The sequence below is a fragment of the Anser anser genome, assembly GCF_964211835.1.
Source record: "Anser anser genome assembly, contig: HAP1_SCAFFOLD_87, whole genome shotgun sequence".
Taxonomy (NCBI): Eukaryota; Metazoa; Chordata; class Aves; order Anseriformes; family Anatidae; genus Anser; species Anser anser.
Window position 1 is genome coordinate 242,125 of NW_028153517.1, and position 17,748 is coordinate 259,872.

The following is a 17,748-nucleotide window of genomic DNA, read 5'->3' on the forward strand; positions in this document are numbered from 1 at the left end:
GAAAAGGAAAATGTGGAGACTCCTTTTACTGTAATCTTCCTTACAGTAAGAAGTAATATACTATGTAATATAAAGTAAAATACTAATATACTACAACTGTTCCATGAAGCCTTCCTTTTAAAGGCAACCACTTTTGCAGTACAATTCTACTCCCGGAATACGTACTTTAGAAAACAGAAGTAGCATACGCAGGTCCATGCAGAATACTACTGTGAAGCTACACATCACTGTGTCTTGTAATTCCAATTTATAATAATAAATATGAATGCATAATAGTTCAGAAAGTTAACATTAAAAATTAATATACTTGGACACTCTTAGACAGGAAAGAGAATCATCTACATTTAACCACAAACGTTTCTCCTTTCAGTCATCAAGTCTACTTAAACTTTTTCTTACACTTGTATTAAATTAGAATTACATTCTACGGCTTTCAGAAATCTACTGTTATTTGCGATTAAGAACGTAGTAAATGAAAAGATTTTTTTTTTTTTGGTAACTATCTGCTAACACAATTACACTAATTTCAAAAAGGCACTACAAATAAAAAGTGACCCATACAGTGCCTTTATTAAGAGTGCGCTTACATACAGGAAGTTTGCTTCTGTCGGTTTGCACGGTGACATAAAATGCCTTATAAATAGATTATATCAGGTTGAAGAATTAGTTCAGCTAAACTAGTCCAGCCACAGCAACACATTTATGTTGTTTCTGCTTCCAAAGGTTTTTCTTCTGTGGCGTTAACCAGGGTGCTCTATCCCAGCTGTGTAGCGCTGCTGCACTAACTCCAATTACCTCATTAAAACCTCTGTGTTTTCGGTGGTTTGGTTACATGCTACTTTGACCACTTTTTTATATGCTACACAACTGTCAAAGTAGTGACAGTATGGAAGAGACAGATCCCTAGTAAATATATTTTATCAATGATGACTGAGCAGGTTCCTCAGATGTTGGAGATCTTGGTATCCTATAATTCCATAAAGCACCTGTATATAAGCATGTTTACATCAAAACAATATTCTTAACACCACCAAATCCACAAAAATTATCCTGCAGATTAGACTATAAAGGACAAAAAAACAACAAAGCCCAAAACAGTGAACAGCACAACAACAAACACACAATGAACTTAATATCCTCTTTTCTTGAGACTATTCATATTTCAGATGTATTGGCACAAGCATAAAGAACCAATTCACAGCCATAAGCATCTGCTTCAAGGCTTTAAAACAAACAGACAAAAAAAAAAGGATGATTTTTTAAATGCAAGAAGAACCTCTTCCCTAACTATTTGCACTATCGCATTTATTGTGACCTAACTTCTCTTTACAGCCTGTCTCAAGATTTCTTAACGAAAAATCATTTTTTCATCCAATTAAAACCCCATAGTAAATTTATGAAATGAATGTAACAAGGCGAGATGCCAAGTGCATTCAATTTTTAACCCTGCTAATTCTTCAATATATCATGGTGGCACAAAGGAAAATACTTTCAAAGGTCAGACTAATGAAGAGTGTCACATCCGGACTTTAAGTATAGATTTCAATCTGTAATTAACAGATAAAAGAAAAAAAAAATACAAAAACAGAAAGAAAGAATACAGTAGTTTGCAGTTGAAAATTTCAAAGATGGGTACAAAAAGCCACCTAGTGCCACACAGTTTTATTTAGCTATTTGTTGAGTGGTTTTTTTTCTTTTTCTGTCAGCCTAGGTTATATTGTGCTCAATCATTCAGATTTTTCTGTATCTACAGGTTCCTGAGATTATAACAGAACATCAATGCTGAAGTCTTATTTAGTTACATTTCAACATGAGCTTCTGTGCACTTTTTAATATTTACTGTGTACTCCATAGTATTACAGGTGATGTCTTCAACACATTACAAATCATTTAATCCAAAATTTTGTAAAACTGTTTTTCTATAGTGCACTTCTATCAATGCACACTTGTGCATTTGATTTAATCAAAGTGCTATTTATAAAGTACCACATACACCAGTTCCAAAAGAGTGCAAAGATATTCTTTAAACGTTACTTACCAAAAAATGTTACTTTTGCCTTCTTCAACTGGCTTCTCTAAAGGTTCCAAAGAGAAAATTCCATTAGGATCATCATTTGCTTCAATAATAACTGTTGCCATTCCAGCCTTAAAGATAACTGTATCTCCTAAAAAAGAGGACAATTATTATTACTAAAATTGGAATCAGAAATGTAGGTAACTCTAAATCCAATTATGTTTTCTACTCACTACAATTGCTTTTATACAAAGAAAAGGACAATTATAAAAGTCAGTGAAAAACAGAATTTGAGGTATTCAGCAGCAGGCAAATCAGAGTAAAAGTATTTAAGTAGTGTACCATCCAGAGAGCAAGACGTAAGATTTTCAGGAAAAATGACATGAACTGAGAAGATGTGATTCTTACTACACAGTATCCTTGCATGTAGTTGTTATGTGAGGTAACATTTTCTGTTTGATCATCTGGACAAGTCAAAAGAATAAGATATTCAGAGGTACAGAATAAAAGAGTAAGGTATTCAGAGAGCCCCGACCTTCTTTAGACCTAGAAGAAAAGTATTGCATTTAAACTAAATACAAGCTATGAGCAATGTCTAAGAGTTTATTCACTCCCATATCAAAGAATATCTAAAAGGAAGAAACATAAGATTCTTATTATGTAGATGGGAAGCTAGCAGGATTTCAGTGTGCATATTAGTACAGGTAAATATTAAGGGATGTTAATTCTAACTCCATTGCATTGTCCATAGATGAACATAATGTGTCCACACCCACCCCATTTTTTGTCTTCTTTGAAAGTGTCCGACTAAATTTTGTTCCACGTTAAACAATGTGCTTATTCCTCTAACTTCATATACCTCTATTTGTATTTTCTCTCAGGAACAACAGTCCCCAAAAAAATTTCAGAACAGTCAAGGCCACTGTATGTAACCAATCATAGAAAGAAAACCAACTTTTGCTTTCAGGAATATGTATAGAAATATTCTTTATTCTTAGTGATTCTAGAATGGCTGTAAAACTATATGATGCTCATTTTAGAGGAAAAAGGAGGCTATGGATACCCATTCCCCATGTGCTAGGAGAAAAGCCATGATATGTTCCCAATGGGGTAGTATTGGGAGCTACCAGTAGATCCTGAAGAAAGTTATTAAAGTAGAAAGAGACAACAAAAGAGAAAACTTATGAAGGAAGAAGAATGGTTTTGTCTAATCCTTTCCCTAGTCTGATATTTTATAAGAGACCTGGGTACTACAGTGAATACCAGCCGACCTTGGGAAATAGCTTAGCTGCCTTATACTCAAATTACTGCTTTCCCTGTCAACCTCTGGCTGCCTGCTACCAATGTTCAGGGAAGGATTCAACTCAAGATCAATGCTGCCTTGTGAGAACCTCACAGGCCAGCCGCAGGGTGTCCACTGTAGCATGACCTCAATCACTTCAGTCTTATCGACTGCTAAAGACTAAGACCATCAGAGACTGTAATGAGAACTAAGATGCTTAGCGTGCTTACAGATGAAGAAATCTAATTTTAGGTTTCCTAATCTTGAATTGAATACCTGGTAGGTATTTTACTTTGAGAACGTGTCACACAATCTGAAGGTATAGTCTGATGGTTAATTGCCATCATCTTTCTTTGCTTTATTAAATTACAGCCCCTCAGGTTTCAATGGCTGATTCAATACAGCTTTGCTTTGCATTGCAAAGATTTGCAGCAGATTCAGAGCCTGTTATTACCTCTCAACTAGAGAACAGTAAAAAATGAAGGGCAGTAAATTAAAATTTGATAACACAATTGCAAATGACTCTCCCACAACACCATGAGTTTTGTTGGAGCTAGGTGTGGGGAGGGTCTTTATTAAATACTTAGGGCTCTGGAAAAATTATGAATTTCTTATACTTCACTTTTATTTTCTCATGTATATTACATAACAGTGATAATTTATTCTAAAAGATATGTATTTCAAAAACGTGAGGAATGGGCTGAATAATTTTGGTCATTCCTTTTTAAGTGTAAACTTTGAAAAATAAATAAATAAACAAAAATACGTTATTTCTAAGGTAATAAATCCTTTCTTTAGAGGTGGTCCCCTGGGTAAATTGTGACATATATTTTTCTGCAAATTAAGCCTTTTAAAACTATAGTCTCAGAGTGAAAAAAATGTATGCATACTTTTCGCTACTAATAAAATAGAGCAATTACATACCCTTCCTCCAAAATATGGCAGTTCTGTTTGTTTTTACAAAAATCATGTAGTTTTGTAATACACTCTGGAGCATGAAAAAAATAACTAAAAGAATACCTCTTTTCCTAAGACTGTTGGGTACTAAATTTTGTTTTTTTTTTTTTTGCTTTGTGTTTTTGTATTGAAGTCCATCTAATTTGGAGCATTTATATTTGAAAAGGGACTTTCACTCCAGTTGTTTTTGCAGGCAAAGTATCAACTCTATCATTTGATTTTTGTTTCCAATAAAATAATTAAGGATGAAAATTCAAACACAGTATGCATTTATTGTATAAAAATCTTGAAGCAAACATTATTCGTATAATTCTTGGCATTTAAATATTGCTTTATGATAAGACCAAGATACTAAGAAATTGCCAGCAAAAAAAAAAAAAAAAAAAAGGAAGACTTACCTGTAGAATTGAAAAGGATAATATAAAATGTTTCATCAGTTTCAGGGGTATCATCATCGTTGATATACACAGATAAATTCTGCTCCCTTTCTCCAACATCAAACAAAATGACACTGTTCTTTCCACTGGGAACAAAGTCTCCCTCTTCAGCTGTTGCATCTCCATTAACAGTAATATACTGGACAACAACAGCGACATCAGCAGATCCATTCCTTAGGACTGTAAAGTTTGCAACACTTCCTTCTTGAACACTCACTGTCACAGGTTCTGAAAATACAAAAGCAACAAATCTGTCTGAGTTCAAGCCTGAGTTGCTTGCATTTGCTCTGTTTTCTTAATTCTCTCTAGTAGGATCTTCCTCTTCAATGAAACAATAAGATGTATGTGATAAAGGTAGGAAATAATTCAGGTACGAGAGAATATTTTGTACCTTGCCTCCTAACTGATCTCAACATCAACAAAGAGAAAAATGACACACACAAAAAAATGGGAAGGTTCTGAAGGAAACAAATATAAATTAAATACAAAAAAAAAAAAAAGTTTGGGGAGCTTTTCCACTTGCTCTTTTGGGATTACGATTTCGCAATGATCTGGTTTGTGAAAAAAATCCGTTTTAGGTAGTGTATGTATTCCACATTTATAAACAATAATATCTAACCTGCAAAATAAATGGGATCATCATTCTTTGTTATTTGTAAAATTGCAGTGGTTACATTGCCCAGCCTGGCTCCACCGGTAGCATTGAATAAACTGATGGTGAATACTTCCTCCTCTTCAGGCACCTGAAAGTATTAAGACATTAATTTCTAGCATACAAAACACTGAAGAATTTAAAATGAAAAGTTAGGGGGATTAATAAGCCAGAGATTTCTGAGTGTTGTTTTTATTTGTCAGTCCTTATGTGTCTCAAGAGGGATGATAATTCATACAGTTATACAGAAATTATCATCCATCTACAGTTTTTGTAAGTAAGTCCCTTCCTCTTTATCTTGCACAGATGACCCAAAAGTTACCTTCCAGTTTTATGTTTCTGATACATGTAGTTTTTTTTACAGCTTTATTTATTTATCATTAGGTGTAATCTTTCTTATATTACTTCAAATTTATCAGCATATAGGATTAGGATTGAAATTAGGATTCCAGTTATCAAGATACGAGTTTCAGTCAAACTTTCCTATAACTTTACCACAGTACAATTACTCTCAGCTTCTACCTTTTTTGTTTAGAGGTATGCACAGCTTCTGAAATTTCTCTATGATTTGCAGACATTATCTCAGTTCTACCCAAGTATTTTGATATTTCCTACAAGTTATTAGGCTCTTGAGAAACACACATTCCTTTTTTCTCCTTATACTCTAATGTTTTAGTACTTACTCTTTGTCCCATATTCTCACCCCAAAACACTGTAAAAGTGTTTACCTCATCTGGCAGTGAGTAAATGGTGATATTTTTTGAAAACTCCAGATTATCAAATAAAATAGTCCCTTGCTCTGGATAGACGTCATTGGTACATGCTGGATCAACAACCCAAGACACACTAACATTTCCATAGTTTCCTTGATTTCTTACAACTCTGTAAACAGCTAAAAAACATAAACAGAGTCAGTGTGCATATTCAGAGCAACAGAAATCAAAAAGGAACATCTGAAACATCTGAAACTGAGAAAAAGGAAATACAATAATAACCAATTTCACTTCTTATGAAACCAGTAACATGTTGGAGTGCTACAGAAAAGGACACACAAAGACAGATTACTAAAGCAGTGCAAACTGCTTTAATTTCACATGTTAATTCTTGCCTGTAAAAGTAATTGATAACTGAATAGATCAATTAAAATCACCCATAGGAAGATTTAACTCTATGTTTCTCTTATATAACACCCCATTCTTCATTCTCCACAAACAGAGCTACTACCTCCACGTTGCACTTTGCACATACATCAGTACTCCATCCCTCCTGTCTGGAAAATTCTCTAGCAATCCTTTTTACTCAGTTAATCCCTCTGTTTTTCCACACCCATACTTCTCCACTTCACTCTCCGCTGCTCATCTTGCTTGGCATTGTACCAATCTGTAAAGTCCTGAGTGGAGATTTTAGTAAGAAGTCTCCTAGACTTCTGTTATCCTAGAACAGGGAAAATAAGACTTGCAGAAGCAGACAGCAGATAAAGAAGTAACTCTAATAAAAAGGAATTACCGGTATGGATGACTTCTCCTTTGCTTTCACTTATTGTTACTGTTAGTTCGTAAGGTAGAAACTGAATGATACCATGCGGATCATCATTCTTCAAAATGGTTATATTGACCATTGTGGCATTCCCCAACTTGCCTGGCATTTCACTGTAGCCACTAAGTACCACAGAATATAGCTCATCCAGCTAGAAGAGGGAAACTCAGTCAGAACAAAAATACATATTCAACATCCACATCAAAAACAAAATGGTCTATAGTCCACAGTCCCCCATCAGGCAGAAAGGGATACAAACTTAAAATGAAATCACACACATTCTACATGCAATAAACGTTTGTATAATGCTATCAAATAAAGGAAATTGTTAGAACTTTCTATCTCTAAAAGCATCAGTTTCTCCAAAAGTCTATTATTATTATAAGCAAGGACTTATTTTGTGTACTTAATTTAGAATCGCATAATTTCACAAGTAATGTTTGTAACACACTCTGAAATGTAAATTTTCTTTCCTCCAAGACTTCTTAAGATTCCTGGCTTTGTAACAGGTAAAGCAAAGATTTTTAAACCATGGACAGCATGCTAATTTAGAAAGAATTGATCAACTGGCTTTATTAATCTAATGGGACATGGTACTTTCAAAAAAGTATCAGAGAACATTAGAAAAAAATATTGCATTTATCTATCTAGAAAACAGCATTACTCTACACTGGGGAGAACTCAGTGAAACTGGCTGGTGGTTAGCAGTAAAGAAACACACATGAACTGGTTCTTCACATACAATTCAATTAAACAATGGTGTTCAGTACTACAGAATGTCATGGATGCTAAAACCTTACCTGCGTTCAAAGCGTAACTGCTTCAATTAACAGAAAGAAAATCTGAAGGCACCCAAAGATACCATCCATTACTCCAGACATCCTTGGACTGCCCACCATTGGAGGCTGGGATGGCATTCTGGAGGAAAGTGATTATATATGTCCTGCTCATGTATGTGGCTTTTGGCCACTCTTGGAGATAGAAGAGTATAAAAGGACCTCCTTATTTTTTAGTCCTGACACTACAATTCGTATGTTTTTGCCTGAGCATTTCAGCAGGATGACTTACCTAGTCTAATAATACTGCTGTAAGCAGGGAAATACTTTTATCTCAGCCTGCTGATGAACTAGTAAAAACTGGGAATGGAACTATTAAATAACCCGCTGTTTTAGTGCCTAAGTTTTACTAGATTAACTTATGTTCCTGGCTTCTGTAGTGGAGTTCAGACTTCTTATGTCTCCTTTCTTTGGAGTATGTAGGGAAAAGAAACCTGAATTTCTACAGCAGCCTATGCAATTGAAGTTGGAGTTGCTGTGATCCCCTGATTTCCTCATCATATGGTCCTCCATCCCTCCTTCAATCCATGACTGATGACCACCTGGCCCTACAAAAAGATTATTAACCTTCCTAAAACCTTTATGTTTTGTAAAGCTGGCTTTCTGACATCTTACTCCTAGATCAGCTCATTAGCAGGATCAGACAAACACAACTAACTGCTTATGCAAAATACAGCATAGGAATGTGCATGTAAAGGCAGCAAAAAATGCTGAATCACAGCAGCTAAAATTTATGTTAACATAAATGTGGTAAAATCAAACCCTTGCAAACTTCCTGATGGAATCCAGGATGGCTGATGCACAGGAAAGGGAACAAGCTACAGAAAAGCAGAAAGCAAAGAGAAAAGCAACAGACACATGCCTCAAATTGTGCAGATTTCTGGGATTACAAAACAATAGAGATATCAGAGAAATGAATATTCAGGCAAGACTGACAAGACCTGATTTGTATTGATATAAAGTGCTTTCATATGGTGCTTGACTATCTTATAGGCCTTTCAGTCACTCCTCCTCTATCTATTTCTCACACTTAAGAAAAAGAAAGCCTTCAAATGTTACAGAAAAATTGCTGGTATTTACAGGTGAAACCATCTATATTTTAGTAAGTGACAAACAAATATGTATGTGAATGCAATTTAAAGAGAGAAAAATATTAATTCTTACCTCTGGAATCCCATCCATCCTTGTCAGTAGAGTAATTATGATCTCTCTTTCACCAGGCTTAAACTCCAGAATTCCTGTGCTTCCATAAAACTCATTATTATCTCTTGGTTCTACAGTGTAGCGCAGAAACTGTCTGATGAGGCTTCCTCTAGTGCGAACAATCTGCAGCTCAACAGACTCCCCTTCCTGCAAAAAAATAAAATTAATCTTTTTCTAGCACTCTGTTAGAACTAAGTCGTCTGTAATGTTTAAGTGACGTTACTCGGATAGCTACCTTGATGCTGTAGGGACCTCTGGAAGAGGAAGAAAATTCGAACACTCCTCCAGGATCATCGTTTTCCAAAATTGTAATTTCACAAGTAGTAAACCCGTATTTCAGTATCTGATTTTCCACACTGACCCTGAGAAAGGAGGGTAAGAGGTTTTTTTCAAGTTGCAACTCTGTTTAGCAAATCCATACAGAGGAGATCAGGATATTGACAAATTTTATGAATAAATTATGAAAGCCAACAGTTACCTACAAGGATTAAAACAAGTTAAGAATGATACAACATCAGAATGTTTTATCCATTCGTAAAAAATAAATAAATAAATAAATAAAATAAATAATTGCCTCTGAAGTAACTTTTTGTTTGTTTGTTTCTGATTAGCTTTTTATAGCTAGTAACTCTGTTGTTTGTTTGTCTGTTTTTGATAACACATGCACACAACACACAGGAAAAGAAACAGAATAGTGCCAGGAAAAAAAAAAAAAAAAAGTTAGTTAAATTCAGAACTACTTTGTACTTGGATCAAGGTATAAAGGAAATTCCAAAATCACCTATGCTGAGATTACACTGAAAAGCATAAATTTCCATTATTGCTTTGTTTGTCAAAGTTTACTACTGACATAAAGAGGCAGAAATTTGACCCTCGATACCATGGATTTCATCCTCAGCTCTGTGTTAGCCTGCCTTCTGTAGATGTGGAGACTACCTGTAGGATCCCTGTCTGACTCTACAAAATGTTGGACCTGCTCTCAGTAGCTCAGACTCATTCCCCTTTCTCATTACTCCTTTAAAGCACATGCTGAATGGTGCAAGAATGAAGTACGTTGACCAAATACGCATACTTCAGATTCCTCTCAGTAAAGGATTTCTCTCTCTGGGCTTCTCCTACACCATCTTGATCGTACTCTGTGACAGGAATGGGCAGTATCTGATAACAGTAATGAACCTTGCATATTACTTGCTTGCCTTTCCTCAGAAGCAGTAATTTTCATCATTTTAAATTTCTTATATTAAAAATTCCAGAGAAGCACTATTGCAGGATGCATCAAGAATACACCTTCAGATTGATGGTCTGCATATGATTTATTACATGTAGTTTTAGGTACTTAGATTCCTTTGCATCTTTCACGTTTCCTGTCAGTATTGTATTTTTCAATGAAATCGTGGTCCTGCATACTGTACATATTTTTGTGCTTTCACTGTGCTACAACCTAGACTTTATCAAACACTATTTCATGAAGAAATGTGATCTATTATATCCAGTTTTTGAAATCAGGCCCAGAACTGTGTCCAGAAGCACGTTTTAAGTAACTGGAACCTACACACACAAAAACAACTTAGCATTGTTGTAGCACAGTCTACAGGACAGGGTACAGGATGCAAAATAGGTAATACCTATTTAATAGAGTAACGTGCTCATGTTTGTTACATGTTTAAAAAAAAAAAAAAGTCGGTAGAAAAAATAACCTGTGTTATATAAATTATATGCATGTTAGTCTAAATCAAGATAACTTTCCTTGTCTTTGACTAGAGAAAATTACTCTGTAACTCTAATCAGTTCAGCCATTTAGTTGGGGCAAACTGTATTTGTAGCAGTTTAAAACAATTAATTCATTATTCCATGAAACACTCAAATATCAAACACTGAGCCATGCATTCATAACTTTCATCATTCACAGATCCTACATAAAGAAATGCCTTCAAGCAAGAACCCCATGCCATCAAACGGAACACCAAAGGGGAAGCATGCGTTGTCTGAAGAGATGCAGAGACGTGATTCTTGGGGGGGAAAGAAATGATAAAGACAGTTTCTGTCCAAACCAACCACTTCTAAAACAAAGCATTGATTCACTGAGGACAGAAAACAGTTCACCGCACTTACCCAAAGAACACGACAAACCTTTCTGTCTCTACCCTGTCAACACAGAGGAAAAAAAAAAAAAAAAAAGAGGATGTAGAAAGTAATGAAAGTGCCACTTACTAAAATTTCAATACTACCCATCTTATAAAAGAACAAAAAACTAACAAAAGGGACAAAAAAAAAAAAAGAAAAAGAAAAAAAAGAAGGCTTTCTTTTTACTTTCCAAAAGTTTATAATGTTCTTTTTATGGGAACCCTGCTTGCTTGGCATTTTCCTGTTGACAAAGGCCAGCAAGTGGGCAGTTCCCACTTAGGAGGAGTGACCCCATGACCAATTCAGCATGTCAAGAGCCACTCAAGGTGTTCCCTACCAAGCCCTCCTCAAAGAGCTTGATTACTGACTGCGTGATCACAACTGCAGCAGCCATCCACGATTATAACCCTTTATTAGGGAAATACATCTACGTGCCTCTGTGATATGGTGTTTCATCAGTCTGACAAAGTAATGATAAAAACAGATAAGCACAGAAAGAGTACTGATGGGTACACAAGGAAAAGTAATTAGGCACAAAATCACAGCAAACCTCATTTACAACAATTTTTTAGTTAATCAGATTACCAAAGTAGTATATATACATGTATAACATAAATACAAATATAAGAAAGAGAAGCAGAAGGAGAAAAAGGGGAAAAAGAGGGGACAAGGAAATAAAGGGACAAAAAAAAAAAAAGAAAAAGGGGAAAGGAAAAGGTATTTGCTAATCAAAAGGTTAAAAAATTAAATCAAGTTTCAACCAAGCATTTATAACAAAACTGCCACATGAAGTCAGTCAAAAGGGCAGCATTATTCTGCAATAGTAATCATGTATTTTGGCTTTCTTAATCAAAAATACATTAAATACAAAAACTGTATCGTCTATCAAAGCACCAAAAACAGATTAAAACAGTGTTTGTAAGGTGATAATTGGGCTCCACTAATCTCAAAAATAATTTAAATTTGGAATTCAATACAGACAAGAGTTCACTCTAAATTCTGAGAAGTAAATACATTCACAGACGTTCTTTCGAATAGGAAGTCTGAATTAATTGAAATTTGTTATTGATATTCACTGAAGCTAGGTATATATTGAGACATTCTCCCTTCCCTCAGAAACATGCAAAAGCATTCAAAAAACAGCAAAATATTAACACAATGAAAAGATCAAGGAGAAGATTCCAGAGTTGGTAATGCTAAAATTTAATTATATCGCTAAGCTGTTAGTAAAATAATTTACAACAGAAAATAAAAATGAATCACTATATCAAGTGAGCTTTTGATATGTATTAAACCTAGACAGCTTTCAGGTCAGGAAGCAACCAGTAAAATTCAGTCCATCAACTGGTAAAAAAGAACATTGTTCAGGTGGTTTCTCCATACAAACCCCATCTTGAACACCTGGATCCTTTTATTTATTTACTTATTTGTTTGTTTGTTTGTTTATTTATTTATTATCTGGTCATTTTTTTTCTCTGGCTGATATCATGAGTGGTCAGACCGCTATCACTGCCCTGGCACAGTAATGTTAGTTACTTCTCCAAAAAGTCATAAAACATCCTATGCAGAAACTTAATAGAAGCAGCTAGGTTTAGGTTTCCAGCTCCAAGATGCTGTTAAGCAAACAATGAATGAACGAAGCTGTGGCTGCCCCATCCCTGGAGGTATTCAAGACCAGGTTGGATGAGGCTGTGGCCAACCTGATCTAGTAGGTGCCATCCCTGCCCATGGCAGAGGGGTTGGAAGTGGATGATCTTTAAGGTCCCTTCCAACCTGAGCCATTCTGTGATTCGAAGAATGGTGCACTCAGTAGTATTCTTTATATCTATACTCTAAGGCATATACATGTAACTTTTCATAACATAGAATGCATATCCCTAACAAGAAATTTTTAAAAAATAGTATTGAAAAAAAAAAGAAGAATTAAGAGAACAAAGATAAATTAGGAAAGTACATTTTAAATTTAAATCCAAAATGTTTGTTGTAAAGTATTCTCACAGGTTTACTTTTTTCTAGGAATAATAAAAAAAAAAAAAATCCCAATTCTATTGTTTTGAACAATTACATTGTAATGCAATTATCATACTCACATCCTGCAAACTTTTATCCTTTTAATCCAAATGCTTGCTTTTCGGTTCAGTGTACTCTTCATGTGCTAAACCTAAGTCCATACAGGGCTAAACCAGGCAAGGTGAAGCGTTCAGCAAATAGCTGCATAATACTTCCAGCAGCCAGCTCAGATCGACCCGGAGGAGCTACGGGGCTGGACACAGGGTCCGTGCCACCAGAGAGCTGCCAGGACACCAGCCCCATCCCCTGCCACGTGCACTTCCAACCTCGAAGAACAGAGGGGCGTTCATATACCACCCTTACACCACGGAGGAGATGCTCCCAGACTGCCTGACACTACACGGGTCCAGTTCAGTCCCGTTTCACTCCTCGTGGTATGTGAAACCAGCTCTTTAGGTGTTCCTCTGACAGCAGTATGGAAACAGGACAAAGAGGGCTATTCAGAAGCAGCAATAAAAGTTAAAACAGCTGCTTTGACATGGTGGCTTAACCGTGGCCAGCAGCTCCTCCAGCTAGTGAAAAGAACTCTTGACCAGGAATAAGGTGATACCAATCACTGGGAAAGCCACTTCCCTGTTTTTATCCTCAGCTTATTTTTTCCTGTAAAATGGCTATGTATGGACATGAAGTTTCATATCGTCACAGACAGTAAACCCTGGCAATGCTTATGATGCTGCCAAAAGAAATACAACCTCAAAGTGTGTAAAGCATTTCTTATACAACAAGACTAATGTGAAATGACTGATCATTAGGGAAATTCTTTCAGTAAAAAAAATCATAATTATTATGTAGCAAGAACTACAGATGAATTAGGACAACTGACAGGAGCTTCAAAATGTTTCTTACACTTTTTTAAACATGCAGTACAAGAAAATAGGAGAAATTAGAGTTTTGACTAAGTTTAAGGTACCATGAGAATTTCAATGTTAAGAACTAACTAGAACCACAAAATAATTAAATAAATAAATGAAAAATAGCTTTGAAGTTAATAACTTTTGACAAAATCTGGAATTTCTGCAGAACCTGAGTGTTCTGAAAGACACATGAGAAACTTAATTTCCACTGTGAATCTACATGGCTGTCATTATTAAACCACACTTCTCTAAAAGACTTTCTTTTCTATCAGGGTATCTCAAAAAGGGGGAAGTGAAATTGCTTGTGGAACATTACTCAATTTGCTTGCATTCAGTGTTCACCCCCTCTTCAATTTTTTCAGGATTATCTACTGATTTAATTAGAGGCAGGCTCTAGCTCTAAAGAACTGCATTAAAGTAGGATTTGCCACATTAGACTTTCCATAGTGCCTCTCATCAGAGGAAACACCTTCTCTCCAGGTTTAATCCATCATTTATTTGATTTTTGAGGCTATTTTAATTTTTCTGAGTCATAGCAGGAGAGATATGTTGTTATTTTGAGAAGTAATGAAAACAAGCAGTAGGTGTCCAGCGCACTCATTTCAACATTCTACTATTTTCAAATGACTTTTTCCCCGTTAAAACGCAGTCTGATCAAACCCTTGAGGCATCCCTGGAGGTTTTCAAGGCCAGGTTGGACTAGGCTGTGGGCCGACCTGATCTAATGGGTGGCATCCCTGCCCATGGCACTGGGGTTGGAAACTGATGATCTTTAAGGTCCCTTCCAACCCAAGCTATTCTGTGATTCTATGAAAATTTACATAAGTAAGATAGATATGGTTTTGAAACAGACACTAACCAAAGGGAATTACCAAGTAAGGAGAAAATCCTAGCTCCATTAAGCAGTATGGCAGTGAGTAACCCACAACACATAAACCCTTAAGCCCTGTCCATCAACACTACACAGTGATTTAAATGGCCCTCCTATGCTTTTCTAACTTTTTGACATGTAGCAACCTCTAAAACCCAAAAATGTTTAAAAACTGCCAGATATTTCACAGTGAAATAGTCAAGTCTGTATTTTACATTTGTAATTTTCAAAAAATTACTTCATAACTCATAGGTCTAATCATTTTCCACATAAACTGATGACAGAATGTCAGCCTATGGAAATCTGTATCCCATCACAGAAATCACTAGAACAATAAAAATCTTCAAATAACGTTGCTTCAGTTTATTATATATAGTAAATGAGATTTATGTCGTAACATATGCATATGGATCTGTTCTGGCATCCTAACTTCCATGAGTTAAGACTCAAAAAATGCTGGAGCATAAGGACTGCCTAAACAGTTGTCTGTTTGTTGATTATCACTTCCACAAAATAAAAGTGATTTATCCCCAGATCCCAAAGTCTCCAAGTTCTCAGTCTCACCACCACTCACTCATGAGCACAAACACAGGCCACGTCCCCAGCCCACATACCCTGCAGGTTCTGGCCCTCTGGTTGTGCCAGGTGCCAAACTGATAGCTGTCTGCACCTTAACTGGGGGGCTGATAACTGCCAGTGAGAGATTACGTTGTGTAGAAGGAAAAAACAGCAATCAGATTTAAAAAAAACTGATTTCTGTTTGTGCTTACCAGGTAAAATGAACAGCCCTAGTATGCATATATGCTCTCACAAAGCACACACACAATTTCCATGGCCTGTTCCACCTACATTCATCAAGAAGACCAAGGTCTTTCCTTTCTCACATAGATTTCACTACAGACATCTGGTTTTATTTATGCTTGGTCTCAATTCAGGCCTATTCAGATAGGGCAGGCATTCAACCTGAATCTGCTCCTAAAAAAAGAAAATATAAAGAAGCTTCAGCAGATACAAGACTCTCTTGCTCCTTCATTACTCATCATTACTCATCTGTGTTCTTTGGAATCATATTTTTCATGTTATACATTTTCCTCCAGTTTGTGGACAAAATTCAGAGCTAGTTTTAATATCTGTGGTCTAAGTATAGAGAGCATAAAGCAAGAAAGGATAACATTGTTTTTAATGGCTTGGAAAAAATATAGTTATGGATGCACTTAAAGCTTATTTAAAATTGAACTGCCTTGACAATACCACTAAGCCGTAAATAATACATCCTTGTTAGAACTAATTATTTTGATTATTTTACCCGTGCTATTAATAATTGCAATACATTGAATGCTTATGAACATATGTCTATGTCTGTAGTTTCATTAAAGTTCTTACATGCTTTCTTTTCTCGCTGACTTATGCTACAATTTACGGAACAGTACAAGCACATCTACAGCACAGTGCATCTTTGTTTTCATGCTCATTCACTACTGCTGTGAGGTGCTGGCTGCCAGCCTCGGAAACTGAAATCTTCTATTTGTCCACAAAATACCAACCAGGCTGAAAGCAATAGCACGGGCGTACACGTAACCCTGCCAGTATCCTTCAACCCTAATTTGAAGAGTCATGTCTAGTACTGAAAGGATGATCTCTGCAGTCATTTCATTCTTGGCTTCTGCTAATTAGTTGAAGTGAGGGATGCTACCAAGGTCTAGAGAAAAGTTCAGATTCTATCTCCTCCTTGCTTACTTCTTTTTCCAGGACAGACCACCTGTTCCTCGGTTCACTCTCTGACCCTGCCAAGTGTGGGAAAGCTGCTTACTGTTGGCACACTTTTCACCATCCACTTCATGATCAACAGAGCCTACGGCTTGCACCATACACAGCAAAAGCAGAACACTGGTTGTATTTGTTCAGCTGCCAGTTCAATCCCTGTTGCAGCCACCATTTTCAAGGTATAGCCTACAGTTGTAACTCAGGATAAATGGCAGAAAACTGTACTTTCACACACGTGAATCAAAAAAGTTACCCTTTCATGCTGCTTACTTCTATCTACTTACTTGTTTACCTCAATACCACTCTGCATTCTTGGCCACCTTACACTCAAAACTTGAACCATCATTTCTAATCCTAGTTTCCCCCTTTGTGCCAGAGACTCTAAAAAAATTCCTTGAGACAAACCAGTTTCTCCCACAGAAAGAAAGCGGAGAACTGCTTGCAATAGTCTCTGTTTTTATTCTGAAAAGGATTGCCTTTTTAATGTAATGAGTAGCCAAGGTAGAATAAAATAACTAGTTCTGAACTACATGCATTAACCAGCCACCTTTTAATCAAGCAAGCCAATCCCGCAAAGGAATAACATCTTCCCTGTGTGCCATAAAGATGTTCGAAAACCATGTTTTCTGAAATGGGATCTTCTAGTGATCAACAACAGCGTGAGGAGCTTCTTGCCTATTGTTTGCTAATGTGGAATCACTGTGGATATCTGTTGTGGATATCTAAGAGCTAGCCTACGCTTCCTGTACAGAATAAAAATACTTCTTCTGCATAAGGTAAGGACTATGTAAGTAGTAGATGTTCAGTGTGGAAGCTGGTGCTGGCAGACCACTGTAGTATGTTTTCAGTAAAAGTGGAAAATGTACCTTAGACAAATAGGAGGTAATACAAGAGCACGTGTGGTGGTATTTCTGTATTTACTTATGTAACTGAGCTGTGGGAAGCAGGACAGACGATATAGCCAAGACACTCTTGTTAGTAACTCAAAGAGGGAAAAGACTCCTGATTATAAACTAATTTAAGTTTTCTGAACAGTGTTCACATGCAGATAATAGTATCACCTGAGGGCCCTTACAGCCTGTTATCCTAAAATCCTCCACTAGATGAGAAGGGAGACCAGAACACTGTGCTTCAGAAACCCCACTGCA

At 36.2% G+C, this 17,748-nt stretch overlaps 1 protein-coding gene across 1 annotated transcript in view; it reads right to left on the reverse strand.

Annotated features, from left to right (window-relative positions):
• Nucleotides 1-17,748, reverse strand: part of LOC310892005 (adhesion G-protein coupled receptor V1-like) — a gene marked incomplete at its 5' end in the record, with an annotated part of 72,345 nt that overhangs the window by 39,521 nt on the left and 15,076 nt on the right. The window contains 7 exons of the mRNA XM_083854196.1: nt 2,039-2,165; nt 4,652-4,918; nt 5,310-5,433; nt 6,071-6,234; nt 6,849-7,029; nt 8,879-9,064; nt 9,153-9,279. Of these exons, the coding sequence (XP_083710322.1) occupies nt 2,039-2,165; nt 4,652-4,918; nt 5,310-5,433; nt 6,071-6,234; nt 6,849-7,029; nt 8,879-9,064; nt 9,153-9,279 (1,176 nt within the window). The remainder of the gene's footprint in view (nt 1-2,038; nt 2,166-4,651; nt 4,919-5,309; nt 5,434-6,070; nt 6,235-6,848; nt 7,030-8,878; nt 9,065-9,152; nt 9,280-17,748) is intronic.